Source organism: Mastigoproctus giganteus, chromosome 7, assembly GCF_048544385.1.
Source record: "Mastigoproctus giganteus isolate SK-2022 chromosome 7, ASM4854438v1, whole genome shotgun sequence".
Lineage (NCBI taxonomy): Eukaryota > Metazoa > Arthropoda > Arachnida > Uropygi > Thelyphonidae > Mastigoproctus > Mastigoproctus giganteus.
Window position 1 is genome coordinate 42,032,982 of NC_143581.1, and position 21,032 is coordinate 42,054,013.

General features: G+C 35.6%; 1 protein-coding gene across 1 annotated transcript in view; it reads left to right on the forward strand.

Annotated features, from left to right (window-relative positions):
• The first annotated feature begins 1,011 nt into the window (after nucleotides 1–1,011).
• Nucleotides 1,012–21,032, forward strand: part of SPoCk (secretory pathway calcium atpase) — a 461,326-nt gene continuing 441,305 nt past the window's right edge. Inside the window, exon 1 of the mRNA XM_090376865.1 lies at nucleotides 1,012–1,442. Within this exon, the coding sequence (XP_090232991.1) occupies nucleotides 1,359–1,442 (84 nt within the window). The 5' untranslated portion in view covers nucleotides 1,012–1,358. The remainder of the gene's footprint in view (nucleotides 1,443–21,032) is intronic.

Genomic DNA, 21,032 nt, shown 5'->3' on the forward strand with positions numbered 1-21,032 from the left:
TCAGGGTGCACTTGTTTTTGACAATATTCTGGCTAAAATAATAATAATAATAATAATAATAATAATAATAATAATAATAATAATAATAAATCAATATATGAAATAATGAGACAGTATATCATGTCTGCATTTAAGTTCAGTTTATTGAGTAGTTGAAGATAAAATTAGAAAGGGCCATCACGATTTTCCCAAAACTAAATCTTTGATGTTTGGATGTTCACTTTGGAAGGTCATCTTCTGAATAACATGTTAAACTTCTAGTACAGTGAACTTTCTCTGATTCTGACTGTCTTTTTTCATGCATGTAGTTTTAATTATTCAGAACAGAAATATTTCCTAAACGGGAATCTAATGATACAGTTCCAGACTTCTTTCAAAACGATTTCACAATCACTTTGTAAAAGAGGTAAAAATTATTCAAAAGGAAACATTAAATGCATATGAAAGTAACACATTTTTATCGTTAGATAATATTCCTGCACATCCATCCGATGAAAATTTTAAATATCGAGTAGCTTTTCTTATTTTCCAATACTATCCCCTCATCCAAGCCTTTTCCTTTTCCTTTTTCTATTTTCAGTTTCAGTTTCTTTGCCTGCTTATCTGTCCTACCACTGAAAGAAAGAATCGGTATTCGGAATTCTCACTGATTAGATATGCACCCCTTCGACGTTTTTATCTGTTTCTTCAGTTGTTTGGATCGCATCGATAGAAACAAAAGCAGTTGGAAGTAATGCAATCCATTAACGGAATTTGGATCTTGGGGAGAGAGGGAGTGAGGGGATTATACCGTGTTTACTAGGCAAGAAAAACAAAACTTTTCTACACTAGTGGTGGGTCCGAATAGCCTGTAGCCCCTTCTGCTTACTCACCTGTATAAACCTGTCCATCACTTGGAGTAAAATAATCATGTTTCCATAAACCATTCTTCGTTTTACTTAACGAGCACTGATATATGAATAATGCATATGATGATTTCATCTGGAGTGTGTGCATGTGCAACCTGAATGTGTTTTAGGCGCTGGCACTGTTTGTTTCGATTTATATCGGGAACGAATGATACTTTGCGAATGTACCGCAGCGCCGAGCCGGCGATTGTTTTTGACGGCGAAGTTTCGGTTGTCTATCGGAGATGCTCTCGTGCTCAGTGAGTACTTAAAAGTTCCAATCGGATTAGTTTGCGCTCACATTGAGAAAATGAATCAAGATTAAAACGAATTTATAAATGCGCCCAGTTTGTGATACGTTCACATGTATTGTTTAAATTAGTGGTGGTGCTAACTCTATTTCAATACAGACATTAGGCCTTTGAATTCGACGATCATAACAGTATTTGAAGGTACAGCCCAAGCAAAATAATGAAGCAAACTGCCTACAAACAGTTGCCGTCAAGCGATTTTGCTACAGAAAAGAACAGTGCGGCATTTGAGGAGAAAGATACTGTAAGTTTAGAATCTGCATTTTCCACTGTAGTTTAGAACATCCATTCTAGCCAGTTTATTATAGCTTTCAAAATATTTTCTAGTATTTTCAATACTCACAAATCATAAACTTCATCAGTACGTTGCTATCATTTTTACGTGAATTAGTATTCCAAATGGAAATGATGCCAATGACACATTTAGCTAGGATATAACCAGGATCTTTCTGGGAGATTTAAAATCCCGGAAGTGGAGAGTTATGTTGTCATAAATTACGAGTACAGAAACTGTTATCGGACTAGAAATGGATAAGATCTCACCGGAACGCCGTTTGGATTCTTCGCATGCATTGGTAATATCATGTAAATAAATAAAATAGGCGTTCCGTTTCGTAAAGTTTTCCATTTAGATTCCTGTATTATGTAGAATATAGGCAAAAGATTATTGCTGGCAGAACGCTGACATATGTTTATTGACTTGTGCTGTGTATCCTTTTCAACACAAATTATTATTTTTTAAATTCGCTTTGGGTAAGTTTCAGTTTGGGCTTGACAAATTTGGCATGTATTTCAGTGATTGTGTGTAATTTTAATATCCAGTACAGAAGTTTTGGTCCGTGTCGGGCAGACACGCTTTCAGAATCAAACTTCTGAAAGTTTTTTTTTTTTTTGAATTTTGAGAGCCTTTTGAGACTATAAAATATTCATGACCGTCTCTTTAGTTTCTCTAGTTCGTTTTTGATATTTCTATCACATAAGGAGGTAGTTTATGTTGCTATAGTTTATGATTATGATAACTTAGAATTGAATGTGACAGTTTTTCATAAAAAAAGACTTAGTGATAATCAGGAAGTTTGCATGTGTGGCCATGGGCAAAGGTTTTAATCACCTGGATGTAAAGATGAAAATGCTATTTATCTTCACTACATGAAAATTCCCCAGTAATACTGTTTATTTTGCTGCTCCCACAACATGGAGGCCAGTAATACTGCATATTAATAAATGAAACAGATGCCAGTAATAAATGAAACAGATGCCAGTAGCATCTGTTTCATTTATTGAAACAGGTGGCAAACCAATAGAGCAAAAGTTAAAATAAACTATACATGACAAAACAAAAACAAAAAGGTTTTTTTGGGGAGGGGGGGGAGAATCAAGATAAAGGGTATTGTAGAAGAAATGCTACTAAAACAATTTAGAAAAAGCCAATATATATGATACCAAATTAACAAAAATATTTTAGAATATGCCAATTAATTAAAATTTAGCAGTGCTCCTTGACTAGCACTAGGTCCAAATTATGCAAAATGATCACTAAAAATGGAGACAAAAACTAATTATAACACTGGACCAACAAAACTATTAATGAAAATAAAATAGTCTAAAATAATCTAAAATAATAATTTTAAAGCTATATATAAACCATAAAGAACAGAAATTCAATAAGAAATGTAGTCAGAGAGAGAGAGAGAGATATCATTTGAAATATATATACACAAAGTTGAAACAAAAGTTCACTGAATGAACTTATATAATTTTTGAACACACACACACAGCAATAGCTGAAAGATGTGAGTGGAGCTTATAACATAGGGTTATCATATTTTCAAATCTTGGGACACACAGCACAACTCTGGCAAACTTGATGGGACATGCAGTGTTCCGTCATATGCATTGAATCCAAAGAGAACTGTTCCAAAGAGAAAAAAATGTACAAATGTTGCACAAAAGGAGAGCTGATTAGTACTGAAATACCTTTTTTTTTTTTTTTCTTTTTTTTTTTGGAGAGAACTGAGTCTCGGACCCGAATTCTCAAGAAAAACAGTTATTGCAGTAAAAACAAATTCTTTATGATACTGTATAATATATTTGGCGCCTGTTGTCTCTTATTGTTTATTATATGTTTTTTAGCATGTATAACCCCCCCCCTTTTTGGGTATCAGGTGTGTCGAGATATTTCCTGAACTGTGTACAAGTAAAATCAAAAGTGTTTTAACATTAATTCCACATCCAGGTTCAGCCATTTTTTTTAATTTGTTACCAAACTAAAAGCATTAGAATGTATAACTGATATAAATAATTCTGTTAATTTAATCAAATTAGCCAATGGTGTATTAATCAGTGAAAAAGTCAAAAGTGAGATTTTTACTTAACGTTGAGGGATGTAGGATTTGCATTTGTAAACTGAGTTTGTACTGCTCAAATTGAGATGGTTGGTATCTTTTGACACACACACACAGTTTTAACTTGTTATTATGTGCTAGTCTAGCAGAAAGCTGCTTTTAGTGAAGACTTGTTATTTTCATTTGTCACGCATGCTGAAAATGAAGAAATGTAAACAATTTGTGAATACTAAATTTCGTAAACGTGGAAAGTCGGCCACTGAAATGCTTGTTATGCATTTTGTGAGGGAGATTTTTAACTTGAAAATGGAGAAGGATGTGATTGTCAGTCAATACCCTGAAATGATCAAAACATCAATGATAACATCAATATATTATAGAAATTGTTGAGGAGATCGTGTCTTTCATTTGGTTTGGTTTAGGTCCCTTTGATGGAGGATATTGGCATGAAGGAAGTGGCTGCCAAATTTATTCTGTGCACTTCAGACCACAAACAGCATCAAATCTGCATTTTAGTTGAGTTGTTCAAGCAAGCCATGTCAGATCCTTCATTTTTGTCAAAAATTATGGGGGTGTGGAGATGAGGAGGTGGAGTTATTAGAATTCATTATGTCACTGTTGACCCTCTATTGCTCACAACCCTAAATGGAACAAATAGCATAGCATCTCACAAATGCTAAACTTGCTTGCATGGCTTCTGTGAGTTGCATTTTGTTTTAATTATAAATAGTTAATTTTTAGTGAATAGAAAATGGTGTTCTATTAATTATGATTTGCTAAACTCAATTTCAAAATATCAAATAAAAATAAATAAATAAAAGAAACCAATAATAATAATAAAGTTATCATGTTTTTTAGAATTTCAAGGTCACTCGCCCCTTTAATTGAAATGTAGATGCTCACATGGCATCTGGCAGATACAACGGAAATGTTTATATTTTTTTCAGCTATTTGTGTACATATCTGTCAAAACTAAAGCTCTAAGATTAACTGAGTTTTGTTGGCATCCCACATATTCCACTTTCTGAAGTGGAATATGTGTGGATTTACATCATACATCACTTACCATGTGGCAATTAGTTACCTGATTTGTCACCATGCAACTTTTGGCTATTCCCAAAATTAAAATTAGATATGCAAGGAAAACAATTTTTTGAGTTGATTTGGGAAATCCAATCAGACATGATAGCCTACTTCACAGTATTTACAAAAGAAGACCTCCAAAGAATTTTTTGGTCAGTGGCATGCATGCTGAAACAAGTGCATGGTTTTAGAAGATTACACTGGTAAATATTAACAGTGTAAACATCTGCCATTGAATGAAATTAATTTTTTTCAACATTCACCAAATGTTTTGATCACTCTGTGTGGGTGCTAGAGGGTGCTAGTTAAGTACTTTGTGATAAATATAAAATGTACATATGGGCACAAGTGTGTGTGTGTATATACACAAGTGTTTATATTTATCATTGTGCACATACACAATGATAAATATAAACATACAGAAGTGGACTGGAGGATAAAAAAAAAATCTTGCATGGCTATAGGTTTAAGAAATGTTAGTGTTGATTAGTCTCCTATATTTCAGCATAGAAATAACTTTGTTGGGTCATTTTCTTCCTATATTGCTGATCAGAACAAATTGTATGGAGGTTTATTTTGGAGGAGTTAAAATTGAATGGTATTTGTCTCATTAATTCAATTTAGTTATGCAGTTTTGAATGCATTTGTATCCATTTTTCTGGTAGTGTGGCTGTAGAAATCCTAGGTTGCCTGATGATGTTTTCAGTGCCGAGCCATCAACTTTGTTTGATAATGATTAGAGGATTATAATGTTTGTCTTGATGAGCAGTGCTTCACAGAGGGGTTTTAAGGTTTCATCGGGGGAAATAATTTGCATATTAGTATTAGGCAAATGATGCAAAGAAGCTCGCTTATGCAGCATCAGTCAAAAAAAAGATTTTACCTCATCTATCCATCCCCTCTAACAGTTTTTGTAATTCTTCCTTAAAATTTATTTAAACTACCCACTTCAACAACAACAACAGATGAAAGTTTGTTCCAACAGTCACTCTCTGGCTGAAAGAAAATTTTTGGATATCTATTCTGCATCCCTTTGTGTGTGTCTGAGAAGGAGTACGGATCGAATAAACTAAATGCCGATCGATCCAATTAAAGCTATAAACATTTCAATAAGAGCTCCTCACAGGTGCTTAGTTTCCAAGCACTGCAATTTACAGAACTGTTATTTTTAGTGATGTGAGTACTGATTTTGTATTCTTGACTAATCTTGTTGCTTCTTCTTCATCATATATGAATGCAGGCATAAAATATATATTCATTTTTTCATCAACTTGAACTATTATTGAACTAAGGATTATTGGTAGTTATGCAATTTATATCTGGTAGGCCAATCTGGTCTACCACATATAAATTACATAAATTGCCTTTTCCTTGCGGTATTAACATAAGCAAATAATTCTTTGCTACTTTTCTTTGCATTTTTAACCAAAGATTTCTCATCTGCCTTAGTTTGCTTAATCCCCTTAATGACTTGATTGTAGTCTACAGCTTGTACTTACGATGGATTTCTGTATTTGTCAACAATTTGTAATCATCTCTGCCACTAGTCTCTTCAGTCCACCTAACATCCATTTAGATCTGAATCCCAAAAGAATTTCTTAGTTGATATAAAAAGCTCAGTGGTTTCTTTGATTACTTTCCTGAAAGCCTTCCATTCAGCATTGCAGTTGGTCCCAAAAAATTTTAAGACCATTTTAGTCACCTTGGAAAAAAAAAAAATCCCTTCCAATAATTATTACCTTTAGCAGTAGTTATCTCTTTCCATTCTTAATCAAATCCCATGAGTACACTGTGATCACAGCTGCTTATGATAATCAGATCAAGAGTATTTCTTTCTCTAGTTGCCTCTCTAACATGCTGGTGTAGAAAACAGTCATCCAATAAACCCATAAAAGTTCTGGTACTGTGTCAGTGGCCAACCCATAAGTTCTAGTTTATATCTGGATAGTTAAAATCCCACTCATAAGACATTCTTATTTGTTGGTCCACTATTTTTTTTTAAATGGTAAAATGATTAAGCTACATCACATTCCAGTGTTTGAAGCACATATGCATCTTCATGTGGTTTTTTTGGGCAAGTGACCATATGATAACACCATATATTCATATTGCTACCAAGCATGTTTGAATGTAGTTTACTACAGGTAACCCTCATATAACACTATAGTTTGGTTCCTACAAAATGTCGTGTAATGGAAAACTGTGTTATATGGGACTAAAAACCAGTACAAAAAGGGTGGTTACGTTCCAAAAGCTAACAAAAATACACCATTTTTTTTTATAACTATCAGAAACTTAATTTTTATAGTAGTAATAACTTAATATTTTATCTTTATTTTTATAATAGTAGTAACTTAAATACTAATAACCGAACAAACTGTGATACTTATATGTCAGATAATGTGCGTTCATTTAATTTTCTTCTCTTCATTGCTGCTAAGCACAATCTCTTCTGCAGCATCTAGATTTTGCGTACCTTCTGCTCTCTCTTTAAAAGTCACAATCTGCATGCTTCGAAGTTAGTTTTTTATGGTCTCAAGCAAGCACAAGTTCAATAACCCAGGATTCTCCCAACAAAATACAGTGGAACCTTGCTTTAAAGACATAAAGCACAAATTAAACTTTATTACCTTACCAATTAATTAACAAAGTTAAATGATACGTGAAAATCGGAAGAATATTTTCCAGTTAGCAAAATAAAAATAAATTTACGCTTTCGTACATACCTTAATTAATACGTACTGTAATATGTACATACTAACTAATTGATATTTCTGTTCAATGACCTTTTTTTTTTTTTCTTGGTTGTAAAATTTAAAACAGTAAAAAAGATAAGCAATTCATAACAAAGAACACGATATACATAAGTTGCAACAAACACGATACGCACAAGTGAGAAACGGAGTAATGAGTTTCTGAAAATTTATTTATGTTTTTTATATAATTGAAGATTTCATGGAAGGAAAAACATATTTCACCTTAATAACATGAAAACTCATAGAATTCCAGTTATTGGTACTACAGCTAATGCAAGATCAAGTTTACTACCTGTTTATAATTGATCTACTCGTTTATTATTGGTCCTTTGACCAATAAACTGGAAACTGCAAATTATTTTTGTTTTATGGTAGTGACCTCCAAAAATGTGCTTTAGAAAAATATCACGAAGGCGATAACGACTAGTGAGTCAACAGCAGGGATTCACAAAAAGGGATGGAAACATTTGAAAATTACATCTAACATATCAGGGTTTTCCATCAGCACAAAAGTTCAAAAATACCGTGTTATGCGAGATTTCCCATAGTTCTCAAAACATGTTATGTAAGTACCACGTTGTGTGAGGATTGCTGCAATTCTCAAACCGTGTTGTAGAAGTACCATATTATATGGGGGTTACTGTGGTTGTTGCTTGTTAGTAATGCCTATCAACTCTTGCCTAATGGCCCATGGGACTAGTGGTTATAATGGTTTTAGTTTTGAACAGACAAAGTGATGGTCAATGTCTCTCATCCCATGGCCAATCTAAGTCCGTGTATTGCTAACCAATCTGATTGGATATTGTGATGTGGTCACAAAGGGACTGGATGTAAAAAATAAGTTTGGTATCATATACTTGGATTTTAGGAAAGCTTTTGATACTGTTGCACGTGGAGGACTACTATACAAATTGGAGCAGTATGGCATTATGGGCAAGTTACTTCTATGGATAAAAGGATGGTTGATGGGAGAAGACAGAGTGGTAATGAATGGACACTGCTCTTTGTGGACTAATGTTAGTGAAGTATTAGTGAAGTCCCCTCCGGTTCAGTTTTTCCCAATTGTTGTTTTCTGTATTTATTAATGATATTGATGAAGGTATATCAGGCTTAATGTCCACGTTTGCAGATGATACAAAGGCTGGCAGGTTTGTTAATGACAGTAATGACAGTGTGCTACTGCAACAGGATCTAGAAGAGTTGGGCAGATTGGCTGTCAGATTGTGGACAGATTGTGGCAACTGAAGTATAGCATTGACAAATGCAAAGTACTGCATATGGGTAGCAGTAATCCCAGAGGAATTTACCTACTGTGTACTACTACACTCAGGGTAGCAGAGAATGAAAAAGACCCAGGGTAATTGTGCAGTTAGATATGAAGTTTTTTGAGCAGTGCAGTCAGTCTGCCAGAGCAGGTCATGGCATCTTGTCAATAATACATACGAATTTTGCTAGCAGGGATAAGGAGGTGATTATCCCTTTGTATTAGGCAATGGTCAAGCTACACCTTGAGTACTGTGTACTTCTGGAGGCCTGATTTTAGGAAGGCCGTAGAGTTGCTAGAATGAGTACAGAGAAGGGCAGCAAGACTGGTGAGGGGAACAAAGGGGTGCTCTTACGAAGAAAGGCTCAAGTTCTACAAATTGCAACATCTCGAGATCAGGCACCTGCAAGGCCATATATTAAGGTGTATAAGACCTTGAATGGCTTAAGCAGGCTCAATGCTGATGGAATTCTTACTCTTGCTCAGATTCCTCACTTGAGTGGGCATAAACTCAAATTGGTGCCTCCGTAGCCATATGGGCAGGAGCAGCAGTGTGTAGCACATGCTTCTTGTTTAGACCGGGATTCGAGCCCGTGACCACCAAATACGAGGATGCGGAAAGGTCAGGGAATGACCACTGCATATCCCCGGAGCAATATGGCCTTAATTGCTAATGCTCCTAAAAACCAAATAACAAACAAACATAAACTCAAATTGAGGAAAGTAAGTTGTAGAATAGATGTGTGGAAATTTGCCTTTAGCTAGCCGGTAGTTGATTGCTATAACAAACTTCCATCTGTCTTTGTGGAAGTTGATAGCTTAAATAAATTCAAGGAAGAAGTGGACAAACTTGTCGAGCAAATGGATGTGTGAAATGGGAGGATTTTTTTGATTTTTTTTTTTTTTTTTTTTGGCTGATAATTCAAACAGTTCGTTACAGTTCATAATTAGGGTCATGTTGATATGAACTTTCTTTTAAAATCACTGAAGGAATCAACCCTGGTTCTGTATATACTCATCTTCAGGGTGTATGTAGAAACTCCTGTATATATCAAATCCTTTACTATAAAAAAATAATAAAAATATATTTAAAACAAACATTAACAAGTAAAATTAGGCATTAGTAAAGGAACATGATGCAAGAAAGCTAGCTTATATAGCATTAGCCAAAAAAAAACAAAAAAAAAACAAACAACCTCACTTCCCCTATCCACTTACTCCAAATGTTTGTCTAGTTCTGCCTTGAATCTATTTAAGCTATCAACTTCTACAACAACAGATGGAAGTTTGTTCCAGCAATCAACCACCCACTGGTTAAAGGCAAACTTCCACACATCTTTCCTATAACTGCCTTTCCTCAGTTTGAATTTATGCCCTCTCAGGTGATTATTCTGAGCAAGAGGAAGAATTCCATCGGCATTTAGCATGCTCAAACCATTCAATACTTTATACATCTGAATCAGATCACCTTACAGGTGCCTAGTCTAGAGACACTGTAATTTGCAAAACTTAATCCTTTCTTCGTAAGAGCAACCCTTTGTTCCATTCACTAATAGTAGTAGTAGTAGTAGTAGTAGTAGCAGTGGCATTTGATGCAAGAAAGCAAGTGTATGAGCTTATGCAGCATCAGCCAAAAAAAAAAAAAAAAATCACACCATTCCCTCCAAATGCCTGTCTAGTTCCTCCTTAAATTTATTCAACCTATCAACTTCCACAATGACAGATGGAAGTTTGTTCCAGCAATTAACCGCCCGCTGGCTAAAGGCAAATTTCCGCACATCTATTCTACATCTGTCCTTTCTTAATTTGAATTTATGCCCCCTTAGGTTCGTAATCTGAACAAGAGGAAGGATCCCATCAGAATTCAGCGTGCTCAACCCATTCAAGGCCTTATACACCTCAATCAGATCACCGTGCAGGTGCCTAGTCTCCAGCCACTGCAATTTGTAGAACTTAAGCCTCTCTTGGTAAGAGGATCCCTTCATTCCCTCACCAATCTTGTTGCCCTTCTCTGTACATGCTCAAGTAAACCTACATCCTTCCTAAAATGAGGCCTCCAGACCTGTACGCAGTACTCAAGGTGTGGTCTGACCATTGCCTTATACAGAGGGATAATCACCTCCTTTTCCCTGCTAGCAAAATTCCTATATATCATTGACAAAACCCCATGACCTGCCCTGGCAGCCTGTCTGCATTGCTCAGAAAACTTCATATCTGACTGCACAATTACTCCCAGGTCTTTTTCATTTTCTACCACCTTAAGTGTAGTACCACACAGTTGCTACATTTCTCTGGGGTTAGGTTCCGCCTACTGCAGGCTTCTCTGCTGTACTTAAACCTGGTGCAGTACTTTGCATTTGTCAAGGTTAAACTTCAGTTGCCACTTCTTAGCCCATCTGCCCAAATTATCTAGCAGTAGCACACTGCCATTACTGTCATTAACAACCCTGCCAACCTTTGTATGATCTGCAAACTTCGACATTAAGCCTGATATACCTTCATCAATATCATTGATAAATATACAAAACAACAGTGGACCTAACACCGAACCCTGTGCGACTCCACTAATAACATTAGTCCAAGAAGAGCAGCACCCATTGATTACCAACCTTTGTCTTCTCCCACTTAACCATCCTTTTATCCATTGTAGCAACTTACCCTTAATACCATTCTGCTCCAATTTGTACAATAGTCTTCCATGTGCAACAGTGTCAAAAGCTTTCCTGAAATCCAAATATATGATATCAAAATTATTTTTTGCATCCTTTGTAACCACATCATAATATCCTATCAAATTTGTCAGACAAGACTTTCCCTTAACAAACCCATGCTGTGTCTGAATTATTGCGGCAGTCTTGTCTAGATGATCCTGCAATGCATCTTTAACCAGTGACTCCATTATTTTACCCGGAACAGAAGTTAAACTAACTGGTCTGTAATTATTCGTGTCACCCTTCGATCCCCCTTTGTGAATTGGGGATACATTTGCACATCTCCAGTCCATGGGAACCACCCCTGAGTCCAAGGACGCTCTCATAATTATGGCTAAGCGTTTGCTTACTTCCTTTGCCGCCACCTTTAATATAACTGGATAGATCCCATCCACCCCAGGTGCTTTTCTTATGTTTAACTTCAACAATTTCTCCTCAACTTTGCTTTCAGTTATTACAAAATCGTTAAGTATCCTGCTACAATTTGATAACTTTCTGCCATTTTCAAACCTTAATAATTCCTCATGTGTGAATGTAGATGCAAAATACTCATTGTTTGTTTGCTATCTGAGCAGGATCATCAACAGTCGAACCATCGATGTCAAGTGTACCAATCAGATTCATCCCCTTCCTTTTAGAGTTTATATAAGTAAAGAAATCCTTGCTGTTTTTCTTAGCATCTTTTGCCAAGGATTTCTCGTAATCTGCCTTCGCCTGCCTAACTTCCTTTGTCACCTGATTACAGAGTAGCTTATATCTGCCATAGGCTTCTGAGTCACTTGATAATTTATATGCATCCCATGCATTTTTCTTCTCTATTAAGAGTCTCATTTGTTCATTAATTAGACTCATTAATCTTGTTGTCCTTCTCTGTACTCGTTCCAACAGCTCTACATCCTTCTTAAAACGAGGCCTCCAGACCTGTATACAGTACTCAAGGTGTGGCCTGACCATTACCTTATACAAAGGGATAATCACCTCCTTATCCTTGCTAGAAAAATTCCTGTATATCATTGACAAGATATACAAGAGTAGCTCATGATATCTTGTATATCATTGACAAGACACCATTAGCTACTCTTGCAGACCATCTACACTGCTCAGAAAACTTCATACCTGCCTGCACAATTACTCCCAGGTCCTTTTCATTCTCTACCACTGTAGTACCACACAGTTGATACATTACTCTTGGGTTACCGCTACCCATATGCAGTACTTTACATTTGTCAATGTTAAAGTTCAGTTTCCACCTCCGAGCCCATCTTCTCAACTTTTCTAGATCCCTTTGTAGCAGCGTACTGTCATTAGTGTCATTAACAACCCTGCCAACCTTCGTATCGTCTGCAAACTTGGACATTAAGCCTGATATACCATCACCGTAACTGTTATTAATAAATACAGAAAACAACAATGTACCCAACACTGAACTCTGGGGGACTCCACTAAATCCCCCCAGGGGCTCACATCTGGTGAGTATGGGTTTGGCACACCCAGGGTCTTGAGCTGGATATCATCATTCTTCTCTTTCTTGGTGATTCCCCTCCACCCTTCTCTCTCTCTCGGGTGACCTGAAATTTTTTTTGGCTGGTGTAGCATAAGCCTCAGGCTTCCTTGCACCGTATGGCTAATAATGACAATAAAAATGATAATAACATTAGTCCACGAAGAGCAGTGTCCATTGATTACCACTCTCTGTCTTCTCACACTCAACCATCCCTTTGTCCATAGCACCAATTTGCCTCCAATGCCACACTGTTCCAATTTGTGCAGCAGTCTTCCATGTGCAATAGTATCAAAAGCCTTTCTTAGATCCAAATATATGATATCAAAATTATTCTTTGCATCCAATTCCTTTGTGACCACATCATAGTATCCAATTAGATTGGTCAGACAAGATTTCCCAGCACCTCCGTAGCCAGGTGGGCAGGAGAACCAGTGCGTAGCACATGCTTCTTGATTAGACCGGGGTTCGAGCCCGTGACCACCAAATACGGAGGATGCGGAAAGGTCAGGGAATGACCACCGCATATCCCCGGAGCAATATGGCTTTGTTGCTAATGCTCCTAAAAACCAAATAACAAACAAACAACCAAGACTTCCCCTTAACAAATCCATGCTGTGTCCGAGCTATAACTGAAGTCTTGTCTAGATGATTCTGCAGTGCTTCTTTAACTAGTGCCTCCATTAATTTCCCTGGAACAGAAGTTAAACTAACAGGTCTGTAATTACTTGTCACCCTTACTTATCATCTCTCTAAGCGGAGACATCTGGCAGGGTTTACAAAGTAGTTATATCATAATAAGAATTTGCCAAGTTATTAAAAAATAAAACAAAATATAAGCCTTTCAAGTCATATGATACAGCTTTTTAAAATAACCTTGATAGGAAGAATTAAGATGCCAGCTGTCCCAGTACAAATTCCAAATTCTATTCATTGAAAATTTGAATGGCATAATTCAAATTTTCAAATTGAAGGAGATGCTGAATTTCTTTAGCCTTGAAATTTTACAGCACGTGTAAGTGCAACTGTGCAAAGTTTGAAATGATTGCAGTGAGCTGGCTATATTAATGGAACAACATAGCATTAGAGCAGGTTACTACAATGGATAAAGGGATGGTTAAATGGTAGGTGGCAAAAAAAAAATTTTGGACCCATGTGATTAGTATGTTTCACTGGAGTCAGTGCTGGGCACCTTACTGTTTTTGATATTTATTAAGAATATTGATGTAGGCATTTCACGTTTAATGTCCAAGTTTGCTGATGATACAAAAATGGGCACAGTGGTAAATGACAGTAGTTAGGATATGCTATTTCAAGAGCTTCTAGATATATTCAGTAGATGGGCTGAAAATGGCAATTGTGATTTAACAGTGATAAATACAAGAAGTAGAGGTAACATTAATCCCAGAATAACATAAAATCTGTGCAGTACTAAACTAAAGGTAGTGGAGTATGAAAAAAATCTAGGGGAAATTATGCAGTATGCATGAAATTCTCTGAGAAGTGCAATCAAAAAGCTAGAATAGCCTGCAGGGTTCTGTTAATGACATGCAAGAATTTAGCCAACAGGGATAAAGAAGTGTTAGGCCATTGTGTAATTCAATAGTTAGGCTACATCTGGAATACTGGTTTGTAAACTTCATTTTAGGAAGGATATAATCTGTTGGAAAGAGTACAGCGAAGAGCAACAACATTAGTTGGGAGCACAAAAAGATATTTTTACCAGGATAGATTTGAGAATTCTATAAATTCAGTCTAAATCCAGTCTTTAGAAACTAGAAATCTGTATGGTTACCTAATTGAAGTGTATAAAGCTTTAAAAGGTTAGGTAAATCAAATGCAGATGGAACCTTTACCCCTTCTGAAATGAAACACACAAGGGAGCATAAATTTAAATTGGAAAAGGAATGTTACAGAACAGATGAGTGGAAATTTGCACTTAGTTAAAGAGTGACTGTTTGAATAAACTTCCACTTAACGTTGTGTAGGTGTGCAGTTTGAATAAATTTAAGGGAGGGTTGGAAAATTTATTGTAAGCAATGGGGAAGTGAAGTTTTTGGATGATGCTGTATAAGCTTTGCTTCCTTGCATCACATTGCTAATGCTAAAACTATATATGAATTTTCTTCCAAACATTCAGTCTTTTAAACATTTCGGCAGGACAGAAAATTATCCATAGAAATCTTCATTGAAAATGGTAACACTGAGAGTTAAAAAAATTCAAATTACTCATTTTCTCTAAGTTGAGAGCAACTCCACAACATTAAGTGGCAGTACACTTACAAATTTGTAACAAAATTTGTTGTTAGATTATTTTGATTGTCATTTTTCCAGCAAACTGCTAAACTCAAGATAATGAAAACCTGTCTCACTGAAAAGCGAATGAACATGTTGGCATGTGACTGGCAGACAACTAGGGAAAGGTTCAAAGTCAGTTGCTGCCTTTGTTTCACAGGTTATGTTTGATGTGTAGTGGCTGCATGCACAGTTTCGTTATTTAATAGTCACACCTTGTATTTTTTTAGGTGTGGCTGTTAAACTTTTTCCTTTTTAACTGATGGCAACCCTGCCCACCAAACTCGACAAATAACCTAGAACTTTTTGACCTTCACCAGGGGAAATAATTTTCCTTGGTGATTTTTGAGTTGTATGGACCCAGATGTAGAGTTGCTGAGGCTTTTATTGTTAATAATTATGTTGGTATCAGTAGTGGAAAATGATGCAACAAAACAAGCTTATCTAGTATAGCAAAAAAAGCTTCCTACATCACCTGTCCGACTAGTACTTTGTCTAGTTCTTCCTTAATTTATTCAAACTGTACCCACTTCCACAACATTAGATGGAAGTTTGTTCCAACAATCAACTCTAATGCTAATATTTGCTGGCTAAAAGAAAATTTCCACATGTCTATCCTGCAACCATCCTTTTTTAATTTAAATTTCTGCCCCTTGTGAATGGAAATTTGCTTTCAGCGAATGGGTAGTTAATTGTTGGAACAAATTTCCATTTGATGCTGTGGAATTGGGCAGTTTGAATAAGTAAGAAATAGACAAATTATGAGAGGTAATTGTGCAGTCACAGAGTCATAAATCTGTAAGATTAAAATATAAATTTTGTCAATAGATTTTTTGAGAGTTACAAAAGAAAAAATGGGAGAAGAACAATTACAAGAATAGATTGAGAGGAACAGACTGAGATGGTTTGGTCATGTAAAGAGATTGGAGGAGGAGGTACAGGAGCATGTGGAAAAGAGATAGTTTAAAGTTTAGTGATGCCAAGAGTAATGCAATGAGAATGACAAGGAAGGAGAGGAGAGGATTAACATCTTTATTGAGGGAAAGAAGACAGAAGAAGTGGATAGTTTCAAATATTTAGGGAGTACATAGATAACCAACTAAGAAATAGTTCAGGGTTTAGGCCTAAGTGGATGCCAGATGAACTAAAGAGACTCATGGCAGAGAAGAAAAATCCAAGGGATGCATATAAATTATCAGGAGTCACGGATGCTTACAGATATAAGATAGTGTGTAATCAAGTCACAAAGGACGTTAGGCAAGCAAAGACAGATTACGAGAAATCTTTGGCAAAGGATGTTATGAAAAACAGTAGTAAACACTTCTTTGATACATAGGTTGGCAGGGTTGATAATGATAGTATGCTACTGCAACAGGATCTAGAAAAGTTGAACAGATTGGCTGAGAAGTGGCTACTGAAGTTTAACATAGACAAATGCAAAGTACTGCATATGGGTAGCAGTAACCCCAGAGTAATGTACCAATTGTGCAGTACTGTACTCACTGTAGTAGAGAATGGAAGATTGCTGGAATAAACTTCCATCTGTTGTTGGAGAAGTTGGTAGCTTAAATAAATTCAAGGAAGAACTGGACAAACGTTTGGAGAGGTGAAGGGGAAGTAGGGTTTTTTTTTTTTTTTTTTGGCTGATGCTCTATAAGCTTGCTTTCTTGCATCATATGCCGCTACTAAGTCTAATGAAAAAGACTTGGTGGTAATTATGAAATTTTCTGAGCAATGCAGACAAGCTGCAAGAGTAGGTCATGGGGTCTTGTCAAAGATATACAGAAATTTTGCTAGCAGGGATAAGGAAGTGATTATCCCCTTGTATAAAGCATTGGTCAGATCACATCTTCAGTACTGTGTACAGGTCTGGAGGCTTCATTTTAGGAAGGATGTGAACTGCTAAAATGAGTGAGTACAGAGAAGGGCAGCACAATTGGTGAGTGGAACAAAGGGTTGCTTTTATCAAGAAAGGCTTTGCAAATTGCAATGTCTGGAGACTAGGCACCCATGAGGTAATCTGATTGAGGTATTTAAGGCTTTGAATGGATTGAGCAGACTCAATGCTGATGCATTTCTTCCTCTTTCTCAGACCACACATAAGGGGACACAAATTCAAATTGAGGCAAGACAATTGTAGAATAGATGTGTGGAAATTTGTCTTTAGCTAGGGTGTGGTTGATTGCTGGAACAAACTTCCATCTGTTGTTGTGGAAGTTGACAACTTAATAAATTCATAGCAGAACTAGACAAACTTTTGGAGTGAATGGATGGGAGAAATGGGAAGGTTTTTTTTTTTTTTTGGCTGATGCTGTATAAGCTTGCTTTCTTGCATCATATGCCTCTACTAATGCTAAGTTATAAATTCATCAGCAAAATCGATCCAAAAGTAAATAGGATCATGCCCCAAGTAAAACAATGTATTTATAATGTTTAATTGATAACTATTACAGTAGCATTAATGCTACATATCTATAGAACCAATCTGACAATTGAAAACACCAAGTTGAAAATTAATGGTTTATTCCTTTATAGCACATACTTTTATAAATATATACTTCATTACATTTAAGCTCAAAGACTGAAATAAAATATACTTCATACATGGATAAGTGGGATGGTTTGTCCATATATCATTGAGGTGTAAAAGGCCTTGAATGGGTTCAGCACGCTGAATTCTGATGGGATCCTTCCACTTGTTCAGATTACGAACCTAAGGGGGCATAAATTCAAATTAAGAAAGGACAGATGTAGAATGGATGTGCGGAAATTTGCCTTTAGCCGTCGGGTGGTTAATTGCTGGAACAAACTTCCATCTGTCATTGTGGAAGTTGATAGGTTGAATAAATTTAAGGAGAAACTGGACAGGCATTTGGAGGGAATGGTGTGATTTTTTTTTTTTTTTTTGGCTGATGCTGCATAAACTCATACACTTGCTTTCTTGCATCACATGCCACTACTACTACATTCCCTACTCAAAAAATCAAAATGTGGGATGTGCTCCACATTTTGTAACCTCTGCCATAAACAGGTACATGATGAACTTAATACAGTAAGTCCCTGACATATGTAGGTGATATGTTCCAGGACTTCTTGCGTAAGTCGAGTTTTACGTAACTTGGGAATGACTAATAAAATATTTGCTGCTATATGCTAAAAAATTATAAAAACCACATAATATCCTCTGAAGAATGAAGAAAAATAGATTTAAACTGTAATGTAATTTTCAATTAATTAGTTATATATTTTTAATTAGTTTAATTAAAAATAATTAACAACTTTTTCTGAGGACAATTGTGAAGTAGCCGGAGTGACACACAAGAAAAGAAAATATAAAAGGAAGAAAGAATGCATGTACTTAAAAACTGATATATATAATATTGGTGTAGATACACCATAGTTAACCCATAAAATTAAACCACTTATGTAGTGTAAATGCACTGTCTTAATTATATCTCATATTGTGGCTACCTTCACAATGAGATACCAGGTATTGCACTACTTCGAATAACTAACGCTTCTCTAGACTACTGTTACCTATTCTCAGTGGGCAGCACTGAGAATAATTAGCAGTAGAGAAGAGTTACTTATTCTGCTACTAGAGAAGCATTATTTATTTGTCTACTAGAGAAGTGTTATTGTGGCTACCTTTACGGTGAGATACCAGTATTGTGCTACTTTGAATAAGTAACACTTCTCTAGTAGAGAAGACTACTGTTACTCATTCTCAGTGGGACAGCTGAGACTAAGTAACAGTAGACTAAGTAACTACTTCGAATAAGTAATGCTTCTCTAGCAGAGAAGCTACTGTTACTTATTCTTAGTGGGCACCACTGAGAATAAGTAACAGTAGAGAAGCGTTATTGATTGCTTTTTTTTTTTTTTTTTTTAATTGTTTTAAATTTTACAATCCTAAAAAAAATTTCATTGAAAAAAATTTACATAAGTCCGAATTTACATAACTCGGGCTTATGTAAGTTGGGGACTTACTGTAAATTTTCTGCATCAATATTTATGTGTGAACGTTCTTTTAGTTTTTTACAATACTACTGGCTCAGATAAAACATAATTGTGTGATTGCTGAAAATGGATGTGTAGAGAAATTGCCATGATTGAACGTGAAAAAGGATTTTATTCAGTTCAAGGAAACAGCAGGATAGATTGCCAAACTTATATTTATTACAATGCACACATCTCTGGACTGTAGTGAAGTCCTGAAAATTTTAAGATATGCAAGTTTCTCTCCAATTTAAAGATAGTTCCAAGGTTTAAATAATTACAGATGTATAAGTTTAACTTTGTGGTAGGAATGAGTTAATAGAATCCATGATTAACACATTAACTGAATTGAGACATGACATCCTGTCTCAGCATCTTCAGTTTAACAGACATTGAGCTCTATCTGCTGCTTCAAATGCTGTCAATTCATTCAACTCTGTGAGACTGCAAATGCTTCTCATTGTATTGTACTGACATTTCAGGGAGGTGGCCTGAGAAAGTCAAATTTGATTTTATCCTTCAATTTTGTGAAACTGTGTAACAGATAATTAGGCTGCTTTATTAAACACTCCCTTTTTATGTTAGCTTATTATATTCTAGAGCAGACTATGACCCACACTGTGGTTTCATCTGACCTACTAGAAAAAAAAAGTTTTGATAATTTCCTTTTCTTGAAATAAATTAGCATCTTTTATGCCAGTATTACATTCAAATTCAGTTTTTGGCAACTTATTCTCCAACATCATGCCAAACAGACAAGACTTAACAACTTTCTGCTATAACTGATTCAAAGAAGCACAACCTCCTTCTTGCCATAGTAGACTTGACTAGCTGAACCATCTCTCCACCCTCCTTCCTGCTTCAGTGGACATGCCATATCTTTCCAAATTTTTTCAACTGAAATTCAGACTTTTTGCTAAATGGAGGAAGAAAGGACACCTGTTCCAGTTCTCTTGTTGCAAGAAGGAAGTAGCACAGTTCCTCACAAAAGATTTTGGCAGAGGTTAAGAGTTGTTGCAGATTGAATTTCATGCACGATTCATGATTTTGAATAACAGTTCAAAGATAGTCACTTGTTTTTTTCAAGACCCTTTCACCTCTGAAATAGAAGCATTTGAAATTAATCAGCTTGAACTCATTAACATGTAGACTAATGATGACCGGATAGATTATGAATGTCTCTCAGATTTAAAATTTTCTAATGTCAAAGGACCTGAAATGTGTTGACTGTTTTTTGTAAGCCCATATGTATGTGTGCAAACATTTTCAAGAATGAAATTTGTAAAATCGAAATTTCGCTCAAAAAATGACCGATGACCACTTGCCTCACTGTTTTAGCATATCTTTCACCAACTTTCCAACAGGTTTTATATTCTTGCTGATGAAATTGAGCCACAATTCTCTATTAAAGTGGAATGGCTAGATTTTTAATTTGTTCATGTGTAAGTAGTTTTGAACCTTTTGAATTTATAAGCTATATACATTTTGGCACTTTTAAACTGTATCACACAAAACTCAAGTTATATGTATTTATGTTGCTATTGCTATTTTTTATGTTACTTTTGTTGTTATTGTGGGTTTAGAGACAAAAATTCTGTATTTAAAAGAATTCACATTTTACAACTATCCAGTTACCATTTTGTTGTTTGTTGGAGTTACTAGTTGATCAAATAGTTTCATTCCATTAGATCATTTATTTTCAGTTTGTGAGAGCTCCAGTCCACTAAAGGAGCCATATTGTCTTGCTTGTTTCCCAAAATTTTTCACTTCTGAATATTCTCTTCTAGTCATTTATGTAATTTATTTAGGATAAATTTGTGTGTGAAAGGAGCCTTACTGTCTCACTGCCATTTATAGTTATGTTTCTTTCTCCAGTCACT